General features: G+C 34.6%; 1 protein-coding gene and 1 pseudogene across 1 annotated transcript; both read left to right on the top strand.

Moving 5' to 3' along the window:
* Nucleotides 1-1,379: 1,379 nt before the first annotated feature.
* On the top strand, nt 1,380-3,894 carry LOC126690959 (zinc finger BED domain-containing protein RICESLEEPER 2-like). Its single transcript, XM_050386055.1, has 2 exons — nt 1,380-3,486; nt 3,604-3,894. The coding sequence occupies exon 1, from the start codon at nt 1,380-1,382 to the stop codon at nt 3,360-3,362; it is 1,983 nt and encodes a 660-aa protein (XP_050242012.1). The 3' UTR covers nt 3,363-3,486; nt 3,604-3,894.
* On the top strand, nt 3,390-12,717 carry LOC126690960 (thaumatin-like protein 1; annotated as a pseudogene).
* Nucleotides 12,718-13,129: the final 412 nt, after the last annotated feature.

Consider the following 13,129-nt stretch of genomic DNA (forward strand, 5'->3'; position numbering starts at 1 on the left):
GTTTTATATTTCTTAACTTGAGAGAGGGGTAAGGTTGTTAGGGTTTTGTAGATCTTGAATGCTTCAGGGCTTCCTACGTCTGGAGAAAGATACATACTTAAATAGTTCTTGCGGTAGAAATAAAAGCCTTATTTTTGAGATAAAGAACTGATGTAAACAAATTAACCTTACATAAAACAAATTTAAAAAAAAAAAAAAAAAACATAAAACTGATGTCACGGGAAATTCAGCCACATAGTAATAATATATAAATCTCTTAAAACCTAAACCTAAACATAATGACTAAATATATAAACAAACTAACCTTACAAAAGTTGAACTTTATAAGCTAAAATCTATACCGTGCATTGTAGATCTTGAATGCTTTAGGGCTTCCTACGTCTGGAGAGAGAGAGTTTGCAGAAATCGTGGTTTTATATTTCTTAACTTGAGAGAGGGGTAAGGTTGCTAGGGTTTTGTAGATCTTGAATGCTTCAGGGCTTCCTACGTCTGGAGAAAGAGAGAGTTTGCAGAAACCGTGGCTTGTGGCTTTATATTTCTTAACTTGAGAGAAGGGTAAGGTTGCTAGGGTTTTGAGAAGTTATAATTTTTATTTATTTTTTATTTTTTATGCTGACGTGGAAAATTGTGGTGTCAGTAAAGGTTTCGGTTTTATTATATATATAGATTATATAATAGAAAATCTTATAGCTATTAGTTGTTTTAATATATATTTAAATATATTATATAATTAATAATAAAAAATTCAAAAACCAGCTATCCAGCACTTGGTTTCCTCCTATCATACATAACCTTCTATTAGTTTCCAGACACACAAATGACAAACCTAAGGAATAATATGCCGCCTCTCTCTTCCCCTCCCTTCTCAGTTTCTCACATAGTCAGTTAGTCACATTTCACTCCTATTTGAACTTCAACACACTCTCCCTCTGCTGAGTCACTACCGTCCATCATCTATCATCACTGCCTCGGCGGTAGTTCTATCTTTCCGGTGGTAGTTATCTCTTCCAGTCTTAGGTAAAGTTTCTCAATGTTTTCTCTCTCTCACTCACTCTATCTGTTTATCTCTCTTGCTGTGGTGGATCAATGTTTAGCTTTTACTTCATTGATTTCTTAATTTTCATTTGGCTGATTTTTAAATGTTTTTGCTTTGTCTCAACATACAAGTGTATTTCTTACCGTAAAATATTTTCTCTTGTGGAGTTGCTGTGTCCCTTTCTCTTTATCTTGCTTTTTAGGTTTGTCTTTGTTTGGCCCTCTTCCTATTGTTTTGACTTTTGCTGTTTAGTCATTAGTATTATTTGTCTTATCTTTAAGTAGTTACATTATTCTAATCTTTTGGTTTTTTTTTTTTTTTTTAAATATATTTATATTTATAAATGGCATCTGAAACTCAATGCGGCACAAATGAGGTTCCAGTGGTATCCACTCCTGCAAATGAGGCTCCTCAAATGGCGACAACAGACACTAGTACTGTTGCCTCAAATCTCCCTCCCATAGAAGCAGAAGGTATAAAAAAGCCTAACCAAACGTCATATGTATGGAGTCACTTCATCTTATTAGAAGGTGAGAGAGCTGAATGTAAGTATTGTGGTAAAACTTATGCTGCTGGGTCAAAAACTTATGGCACTACCAACTTAAGAACTCATTTGGAATCTCGGTGTAAAAAATATCCTTATGGTAAAAAGAATATGCAGGATAAAACTCAAATGACTTTAGCTTTTAAACCTAAAAAGAGTGATGATGCGGAGGGTACTAATAGTAATAGTCTTATTGCTGTAAGCTACAATGAGAGCATGTGTAGGGAAGCACTCGCTAGGATGATTATTGTGGATGAATTGCCATTTAAATTTGTTGAGCATGAAGGGTTTAGGTACTATAGTAATGTGTTGCAGCCTAGGTTCATTGTCCCAACTCGCACTACTGTTGCGAGAGATTGCATAAGACTTTATTCAATAGAGAGGGATAGATTGAAAATATTTTTAAAAAAATCTACTCAAAGGATTTCCCTCACCACTGACACTTGGACTTCAATCCAAAATATTAATTACATGTGCCTTACTGCCCATTTCATTGATGATGATTGGCAATATCACAAAAGAATTTTAAATTTTCGTCAAGTCCCTAATCACAAAGGTGAAACCATTGGAAAAGTAGTGGAGTCATTGTTGCTTAGTTGGGGCATTGATAAAATTTTCACCCTCACAGTTGACAATGCAGCCTCTAATAGTGGGATAGTAACCTACTTGGATAGGATAACTAAAGAGTGGGGTGCTTCTATCTTGGATGGTGAGTTTATGCACATGAGATGTTGTGCACACATTGTGAATCTTATTGTGATGGAAGGTTTGAAAAACCTTCATGAGTCAATTGTTAAAGTCCGTAATGCAGTAAGGTATGTGAGGTCCTCTCCATCTAGGTATGATAAGTTTAAAGCATGTGTGGAAAAAGTGAAGATTGCTAGTAAAGGTTGTGTATGTCTTGATGTTCCAACTAGATGGAACTCGACCTACATGATGCTAGAGAATGCAGAAAAATTTCAAAGGGCATTTGAAAGATTACGTGTTAATGATGCACAGTATATTCGTTACTTCTTGGATGATGGAAATGGGAAAAAAATATTAGGACCACCTGATTTTGAGGATTGGGATAATGTGAAGGTGTTTGTGAAATTTTTGAAGTTGTTTTATGAAGTTACATTACGATTTTCTGGTTCTCTATATGTCACATCTAATGTATTTTTTCATGAACTTTGTGTGATGAAAATTGAATTGACAAACTTGTGTGAAAGTGAAGATCCTCTTTTGAGTATGATGGCAAGGGATATGCATGAAAAATTTGATAAGTATTGGGGGGACATTGAGAGGCTTAATTTGATGATGTTTGTTGCTGTTGTACTAGACCCAAGGTACAAGTTGAGGTTTGTAAATTTTTGGTTTGCCAAATGGAATTCAGGAGCAGTGGCAGATGACATGACAAAAAAGGTGAAAAAGACTCTTGTTCGTATGTATAAGCACTATTGTAACTGTGATGGGTATTCAAATGGGCAAGGTCAAGATGGCTCTTCTTCAAACAATGTTGAGACTAGACCTATACAAGATCCCCACACATTGGTGAAATCTATTTATAAGAAGCATTTGGCAATGGATAGTTTGGAAAGCAAATCAGAGGTGGAAAGATATTTGGCTGATTGTGTGGAAGAGGATTCTCCAAATTTTTGTATATTGAATTGGTGGAAGGTGAATTCCTCAAAATATCGGCTTCTCTCAAAAGTAGCTCGTGATGTGTTAGCCATTCCTCTCTCTACAGTTGCCTCTGAGTCCGCATTTAGTACTGGGGGTCGTGTGTTGGATCCATTTTGAAGCTCTTTGCTGCCTAACACAGTTGAAATGTTGATTTGTGCTCAGAATTGGTTAAGAGCTACTGATATAATTGATCTTCAAGAAGCAATGGAAGAAGTTGAATCCTATGAGAGTCTTGAATCAGGTAATTTTTCAACTAAGTATTTTTTTTTATGACTGTAATTTTTAAATTGTCATATAAGCCTTTTGGGTTTTGAAATTCCACTTTATAATTTATTGTTTTTTTTTTTATTTGTCTCAGAGTTTGCATCTCAAAGCACCATAACAGTGGAAGAGGAAGATTAGTTGGAAATTGGAATGCTGGAATCTGGATAGCTTGGATATTGTAGTTCTTAGTGGGACTAGTATAGAATTCTTTTGAAATCCACTTGTAGAAAAAGTTCTGTATATTTTGTTTATAAACTCTTGATATATTTTGTTTATAACTGGCTCAGGAACTTAGGATGCTAGTTCTGTATATTTTGTTTACTGACTCAGTTAAATATATTTTGTTTATAACTGAGTCAAGAACTTAGGACACTAGTTCAATAGTTCATATATATTTAGTTTATCAACTTAGATATATTTTGTTTGTAACTGAGTAAAGAACTCATATATTTTGTTTATAAGTGAATTAAGATATTAGTTCATTTATATTTTGTTTATTATATCAGTTGGATAATTGAGTTGGAATATTAGTTTATATATTAATGTATATTTTGTTTATCAATTTAGGTGGTAAATGTGATATATTTTTTTTGGCTCAATTTAATAATAGAAATAAAAAAAATTGTCCAACCCATGGGTTCAACCCGACCCATGTGGGTCGGGTTAGGTCGGGTTGAACCCATGTGATGGGTTGGGTTGGGTTGGGTTGAATTTTTTTTGACCCACCATGGTGGGTTGGGTCAAAAAATCACCATAACCCGACCCAACCCGACCCATGCACACCCATACTCTAAAGGGATGGTGTGGAAGTGAAAAATAGGCCACAAGGAATGACACGCTATCCTAAAGAAGAGATAAGTAGTCTCGGTAAGCTCAGCGGATGTGATCCAAGAATCAGAACCCCACTGGATAGATGACCCAGTTATGCATGACATGACTACATCTAATGAGGGTGACTTATCATAGGGATAGTCAGGCTTCCGAATAACCAGAACCCCAAGAGCCTTAGCCACTACCCGAGGGGTAATGGTAAACTCTACACCTCGTATTCAACTCCGAACAAGGGTGTTGGAATCATAGACGTGGCAAGAGAGGTTCGAGAAGAACTCTCTAATCAGGGCGGTCGGGGATGGATGATCTATCTCTAAGAGAGACAACCAACCTCTAGACTCAAAATTGGCCCTAATAGTTGGATCAAGCTCATCTAAGACCACAGCTCGCTCAACCCATATCTTGCGCTTACGGTTTAAAGTCTCATAGGCCTCTTGACACTTATCATTCCTAAACTTCTCAACCCTAGTGGGAGACTCAGAGGAAGTGGAAGTGGTCCTATGGGTTCTAGTTTTCCTAAGCATGGTGCTAGGATAACAACCAACACATAGAGAGAGAAAAAAAACAAAAACCAAGGGCAGACTGCAAGTTAGCATAAAAACAAAATATAGAATAAAAATCTATATGATGCATGAACATGTTAAATGACATGATGCATGTTCTAATGCAGTGCAATTAAGTCCAACAAGTTCAAATTCACAAAATTCGGCTTGAACATAGAGGTATTAACACAAAAACCCCAAAATTTGGAAAACCACTTGATCAATTTGAAAAATATTGACGAATTGATCATCACTGAGAGAATTACAAAAATAATGATCAAATACATCAATTTGACAAGCCAATTTCATCAATTTAAGCCAATTAGACAAAAATCCCCAATTCGAAACAATTTCAAACCCTAGAATTTCCAATTTTTCAAAAACTACAAAATTGATCAAATTAAACTACAAGAATCATCATTATAGCATTCTAGGACAAAAACCCATTGATCAATTTCACAAAAATAGGTTCGAAACATCAAAAACCCCAATGTATTGAAAGTGCCAAAAATACCCATAATTATGCATGAAAAATGCATGAAAACATGAAATAAAATGCAAAAGGAAGGGCAAAAGAGACTTACCAGCCTTCAAGGACAAAAACCTTACAAAAATCGTGGAGGAAAACGACAAAAAATTGATGGTGGAGCCTTTAGCCAACGCGGAGAGAGAGAAAAGTTGAAAAACTTTTGAAGAAGTCCTTTTGAAAAGGACAATCTGACCTTTTAAAAAACATATTTCATGAGTTTCGATCGATCGAAAAACAGCCTCGATCGATCGAAACAGACAGAGACTCTCTAAAAAGCAATTTGAAACAAGTTCGATCGATCGAAAATCAGTTTCAATCGATCAAAACAGACAGAGACTCTCTCTATCAAATTTAAAAATTTTCGATCGATCGAAAAATAGAATGGATCGATCGAAATAGGTAGAGGCTCACCAAGTTTTGAGGAAAAAACAAAGTTTTTGAAAAATATTTAGAATTAACTCAAAGCATTGAAATATAAGAACAAAAATGCATGAATATGTGATGATATGATTTTCAAAACAAGAATTTTAAGCCCAAATTCCTCAAAACAAAATTTCTTGCATAGTCCAAAAATTTTCAAGCAATAAATTAATTTTGCACAAAATTCAAAGTATTTGCAAAACTTGGTTGATCAGACCATAAACACACACAATAACATGTACAAAGTTTAGCAAAGAGTAACTCGTGTAGTGTGTGCAACTAGCAAAAGCTTGAGATACATGTGAGGTGATATGTGAATAGTAATCAATCACAAAGTCTACAAAATTCATCACAAAGAATTTAAAAAAGACTATCACCTAAAGAGTTACAACATATAACTCCCACATCTCCTAGATCATAAGCTTGTAATCATGTAAGTTTCTTGTATTTATGCCTCATAATATACATACCAATTTTAAGTCATGTGAGTTTGGCATCAAGCCTAATAGTATACAACAATTTTAAGTATTAAGCAATTTAAACCGAGGCTTCACCTTATGTTCTTTTTTGTGCATATGCTACACTTTCTTGAGCACAAAATCTTATGATATGCACTAAGGCGTTCATGATTAGCTAGTGAACAGTGGTGAGATGGTTATTTATGCATTTCTCTAAAAGTTCAAGTCAAACATTTAAAAACATGTGACTTTAAGATTAAGACAGTATAATCAAAAACCATAAACATCTTTCCCACACAACATGCACTACAAAGTTTCAACTAGTAAAGTGCAATAAGTAAGCTCATCAAAACTAAACAAGGTACAAAAAATATGTTATATATGAAAATAAATTGACCAACCTTGTTCTCAAAAACCAAGAAGAATAGTACAAAAACAAAATTTGCTTCCTTTTTCTTCCCTTTTTTTTTTTTTTAATATTATTATTATTATTAAAGGAAACACCTAGAATGAAATGCATGAATGTTATGCAATGCAAATCCTAGAAAAATAAGAACAAAAACAAAGAACAATAGTCACAAAGGGTAGAACAATGAAGCACAAGAACCAAGTTAGAAAGACTCAGTTAGATCAAGTCTTTTGCATCCAAAACCTTTTAGATACACCATGAGCATTGGAGTTCTTATTCACATGAGAATGATTACCAACTCCAGGATTAGAATAAAGGTTTAAAACCTTTACCAAATCACCAATAAGTACCATAGGATCAAGTGCTTGAGGCACAAGTACTTTTGGTTTGTTTGCTCTCTTTGCAGCTTGCAGCTTGTAATAGTTTAGACAAATGTGTCCTGACTTACCACAAAAGTGACAAACCCATGCAGGCTTATCATGTGTCTTATCCTTAGATACGGTAGGCTTCTTAGATTTGGACTCTTTCAGATCAACCTTAATCTTCCTAGATGATAAAACTTCTATGGGTTTGACAACCTCGCTCATAGGGGGTTTGACAGTTTCACTCACTATCTCACTCACAGAAGGTTCAGAGGAAGAAGATGAAGGAATAAACTTTGTGAAATGGGGACCAGGCACAGAGATGCTTTCAACATAACCTAATCCAGTTTTGTCAAAAGAAGACTTTTAAACACTTAACATTTGATCAAGTTTAGAACTAGCAGATCTAGCAACAGATAAATTAAGTTCCAAAGATTTTACTTTATCAAGCAAAAGCATGTTTTCAGTTTTCACATTGTTCAAAAGATTATTAGCATCAAACAGTTTGACAAGCAAATTCTTCTTTTCAAGCTCAAGAGATTCAATTTTCTTCAGGCCAAGTTCAACATTCATAGCATCCTTTGCAGCAACTTTGCAAAGTTTATTATAGGGCTCTTGAAGATCTGCATCTTCAGAGAGTTCCCCATCAGAAGGGTTCTCTTCAATAGATATGCTCTCATCGACTACAGCAGTAGCGGTGAAAGCAATGAAGTTTTCATCCTCATCGCAGTCAAACTCATTATCAAAAACTTCACCATCACTAAGAGTTATAGCCATAGCCTTACCCTTAGACTTCAAAGAGGTTAGACATTCAAATTTTATGTGTCCATACCCTTGACATCCAAAACACTGAGATCCCAAGAAATTATTGGAAGATTGACCTACTTTTTCTCTAGGTTTATCATTGTTGTTAACCTTAGTGGGATCATTCTTCCTAAAGTTTCTAGGTTCAGTAGTGTTTGTGCCTCTTGCCTTTCTATTACTATTCCTGAGAAAGTTTCTAAAGTTCTTGGCAAGGTAGGCAATCTCTGTAGTAGAGAGCTCATCATCAAATCCACCACCTTCAACATCATTAACTGACTTAAGAGCCATTGATTTGGATTTGGTAGTTTTGGTTAGATCCAACTCATAGGATTAAAGAGATCCTATAAGTTCATCAACAGGGATGGAGTCCACATCCTTACTTTCAGTAATGGCAGTCACCTTGGGTCTAAAGTCTTCAGTCAAAGATTTAAGAATCTTCCTAACAATATTAGGTTAATCATAGATTTCACCCAAGTTAAAAGCAGAATTAACAATATCATTCAATTTAGCATATAATTCAACAAACGATTCATCATCAGACATCCTAATTAGGACTTTTAGTGACGGGGCTACAGTGACGAAATGAGTTTCGTCACTAAAAGTCCAATTTCGTCACTAAAGGTCCTTAGTGACGAAAAACTAAACTTTTATTGACGAAAAACTAAACTTTTAGTGACGAATTTTTTCGTCATTGAAAATACATTTTGTTGTAGTGTAATGCTTTCAAATTTAGAAGTTAATTGCTGCAATTTATTGATTTTGACAGCCTTTGTGCCTTAATGCACAGTCTGGAGGATATTCCAAGCAGTATGAGCGATCTCAACATTAGAGATTCTCTTAAATTCCTCCATAGAAACAACTTCAAAAATCGCATTCATAGCCTTGCTATTAAACGAAATTGCTTCTTTTTGAGAAGTTTCCCACTCACTAACAGGAGTAGTGGGCTTCTCCCATCCGTATATAATAGAGTTCCACACTCTCTCATCAATGGATTTCAAGAATGCTTTCATCCTTACTTTCCAGTAAGCATAATTATTCCTATCAAAGTGAGGAGGAATAACTAGAGAGTGTCCGTGTTCCATGACAACAAGGGTCAAGGATTAGCTCAGTGATCAAAAGATCAACCACAAAAGAGCTACCTGCTCTAATACCACTTGACAGTTTTTAGACCCCTTAAACAATTAATTTAACCTAGGGAATTAGCCAAGTTGTTACTTAGTCTAATTAAACAAGTCTAGGTTACCACAATAACAAGATCAAATCATGCAAAGCAGCGAAAAATAAATAACACAAGATATGATCACCCAGGAAGACCAAACCGGTAAAAAAACCTGGAGAGGATTTGACCTAGCTATCCTCAAGGTAAACTTGAATCCACTATTTTGAAAGAATCGAAATTCATACAATAAGACTTACAAGCCCCCACGCTTGACTTCTTATTGCTACCAACCAGTAGAACTTACTGACACGACCACGTGCAAGCTCTGAATCCACGGACTCCTTCTTTCTTGGATTTACCACCAGATACAAGCATACCCGCTTGTGTTTTCTTTAAACTTCAATGGTAGCAACTGAATTGATCATCAAGGCGTAGATAAATCTTCTCCTTGAAAACCCTAAGTTTGTGTAAAGGAAAGCTCCTCTAGATCTCACAAGAGGTTTACACAAACCATAATTATGAGCAACACTAAAACGTGGTTAGGGTTTGCCTTTTATACTTATGACAAATAAGAAACCCTAAAAACGTTTTAAAACACTTAGGGCTGAGTTGGACGAATCTGTAGAAAAACATTCTGCCCGAGCTTCGATCGATCGAGCCAGGTCAAAAGGCACAATGCTTCCTGCTTTAACTTGATTCCAACTTTACATAAAATCACAACTTTGAGCTTGACTAAAAACACTTCGAAAACATTGTTTTGATCATGGTTTGCCAACAATACAAATTAGAGTTCTAAATACATAAAATCTTAAGACTTTAGAACCTAACACCCTTTAGTCAAAGTTTTTTTTAATTTTTTAATAGAAAGTCAAAGTTAATTTTGATGGTTCAACGTTTAAGGAGTCGAGAAGCATGGATTAGGGTGGTTGTTCGAAATTCTCAGGACTTGGTTTTAGCGCCTATTAAAGAGAAAATACTCTTACCCCACTTGGTTGCTAATGTAGAATCCATGGCAGTAGTGAGGGCTTTTAAGTTTTGCTCAAGACCTTAGTCATTCATCCATTATTTTTGAGGGTGAATCCGAAGTTGTAAGGACCGGATTTAAGTTCCTAACCCAAATGATGGTTGGACCTAGGTTCAAAAAGCCCAAAACAATGAATTTGTAGAGAGTAGATTAGAAAATTGGGTTAAAATGAGTTGGATCACGGATGAAGTGGGCTTAGTTGACAAGAACAAAGAAGCGGATTGAATTAAACTAGAGAAAATCGTACTCAACGCAGTCCGAGAAGACCAATTCTTATATATTCCTTACAAGTTTGATTACAGAGTTGGTTCTTGATTGCTACAGTGTTTCTCTTGTCATTTTTCGATCCCCCATCCATGGAGGATCTCTCACATTATATAATTCCCTTTGGACCATCTTGATTTTACACTTGTTGATCATTTAAGCTACTACTCGAGTGCTTGTCCCATCAGACACAGACCTTTTGTGGTTTTTTTTTTTCCAATATTTATGAAAAAATTAACTTTATTTCTTAAAAAAATAAAAAATTAATTATTTCTGAATATACCTTTAATTTATGCATATTCTTGGATTCTGATAGGAAATGGTTAAATTATATTTAATGCTTTATTAATGTTAAGTAATATATTTAGGAAAAAAAAAAAACTGATGTCTTAAATATTGGTTTAAGAAATATTTTTTTAAAAAAATTTATGATAAAAGAATAAAGTTAAACTATACATATATTCAAAAAACCACACATTGCGGCTGTGAGTATTTGAAAAATGTGCTTGCAAGTCAAGAAAATATAATCAACGCACATGAAAGCCTGAAAATAGAGTCAAGAAATTTGAAATAATCAATCACGTAGATAATGATTGGTAACCCATAATGAAAGTTTGACTGATTATTGATCATCAATCTTGTGAAAAAAATGTGCATTACAACTCATAATTGAGCATTTAATAGAGTCAAGAAATTATTATCATGCCAATTATCAACTTATCAATAAATTATGGGTCATACTAATGGTTGTTTTTAGGACAATAGTTAACAATTCATTTTAGGAAAGTTTTAACTCCACTTTTCTAAGAAATGGAAAAAGCTGTCAAAACATTAATTGTTTTTTTTTCCCCCATAAAATATTTCTTTAAATGGATTACCTTTTCTACTGAGTATCTTAGATGTGATAGTCGCTCCACAAGTATACCTTCTTATAAGTTGCAGGGAGCAAGGTCAGAATTCAAGTTTTTAGAAAGGATTTTCACATACATGTATTTCTCTCTATTAAAAAAAAAAAAAAAAACAAAATAACAAAACAAAACAAAACAAAAATAACAAAACAAAAACAAAAAACAAAAAAAACAAAAGAAATTATTAACTTTTATAAAAGGAAAATAGATTCATAGAATCAAAAAAATATTAACGCGCTAATTGCTACCTTCCAAATACAGTCCCTACCTTTGTAATAAACACCAAACTTTTTTATTTTATTTTAGAAGACTTCAAACTTCTTTTTTTTTTAATTGGAATTTACATGTTTTAACTGAAAAACTAAGTTTCAATGGCGGGCGAAGCTCTCATCATCCTTCTTCTCTTGTACCTTATATTGATAATCATGAGGAGAAATTGTAATTGAAATTGTAGTATTTATACGCCCTTCTCTTTTCTCTAGCTAAAACGAATTTATAAAATGGCACTGTATTACACAAAAAATATCACAAGAAATTGTAATTGTCAACGTGCCTTAATATTGATAATCATGAGGAGAAGCAAGGAGCTAAATTCAATCTTACTCTTGCAATGCTAATCATTCTTGTTATCTCAACTAAGAGTATTGATTCTCTCGCACCTTTTATAGTATATCGTTTGAACGTATTATCCACTTCTCTTTTTAAATGTAAAATTGCACATGAAATCGTGGACATTATATGTATAGAACATACATCAACAAGAGAGAACAAATACAGTTTAATTAAATAATTAACATAATTTTATTTTGTTTTATCATTTTTTCAGGTGGGCAATCTGGGGTAATCTTCAACTACGAGAACAAATGCAATGACCCTTTATGGTTAGGTGCAAGCCCGCCAATTGGTGATTCTGATCCTCAACAAGACCCGGGGAACTTTCTAAGGTAGCATTTGGCCTAGGAACAAGTGCACCAGCAATGAGTCATTCTATTTTTCATGTGAAACTGTAGACTGGATTAGGCACAATGAGTTGTCAATCTCCACCACCCGCACTTACCCAGTGACCTTACTCAATTTCAATATAAACCAATCTGTGGTGTCCTATGAAGTGAGCTTGAACCGTGGGCATAATAATGTGGCAGTCCGGATCGAACCCATTGGTGGGACTCTAGTCAATGGGTCTGGGCCATTTCCTATTGTGAATTATGTTCAAGATATAAGCAATGTGCGTCCATACAATTAAGTTTACTGGCCACAAATATGGATGGCAATATATATGTTGGTTGTTATAGTGCATGTGATGCGTTAAAGGATCCAGAATATTGTTGCACTGGGGATTATAGTAGTCCACAGGCTTGCCAGCCTGATGACTAATGAGTACTTAAATAGCTTTAAGAAAATATGCAATCTTGCCCATACTTCTCCAGGTGATAGCCAACCTCCAATTTATAGTTTCAGTGGGGCAGAGAGTTACAATATGACCTTTTGTCCCTCATAAATTTGCCTTGTCATTACGATGATAAAGTCAATGATTTCTGGATAAGTTGATAATTGACAAGATAACTTGTGCTTGTGGTATGATTCAAAAATTGATTTGTACCAACATGGAAGCCAATTTAATAAACTCACCAATTTATTAACTTACCCATCATTCTTTTATACAAGATAAAAATTTTACTCAAGTCTAATGTGTGTGAATCTTCTTCCTAAAAACTTCAATTTCAGCCCTTTCCCCCCCCCCCCACCCGCCCGCCCGCCCGCCCACCCACCCACCCACACAAGAACTTAGTACTTGTGGAGTGACCATCATGTCAAACATGCGTAGAAATCCCATAATTCTTTTCTAAAATTAATGAATTTGTTTCAATTATATATGGAAGCCTTAAATCAATGAAATTAATCCTTCCAAA

The sequence above is a fragment of the Quercus robur genome, chromosome 7 (assembly GCF_932294415.1).
Source record: "Quercus robur chromosome 7, dhQueRobu3.1, whole genome shotgun sequence".
Classification (NCBI taxonomy): Eukaryota; Viridiplantae; Streptophyta; class Magnoliopsida; order Fagales; family Fagaceae; genus Quercus; species Quercus robur.

Bases quoted from the DNA above. Each gene is read 5' to 3' on its own strand.
- LOC126690959 (XM_050386055.1), top strand. From the start codon at position 1,380: ATGGCATCTGAAACTCAATGCGGCACAAATGAGGTTCCAGTGGTATCC.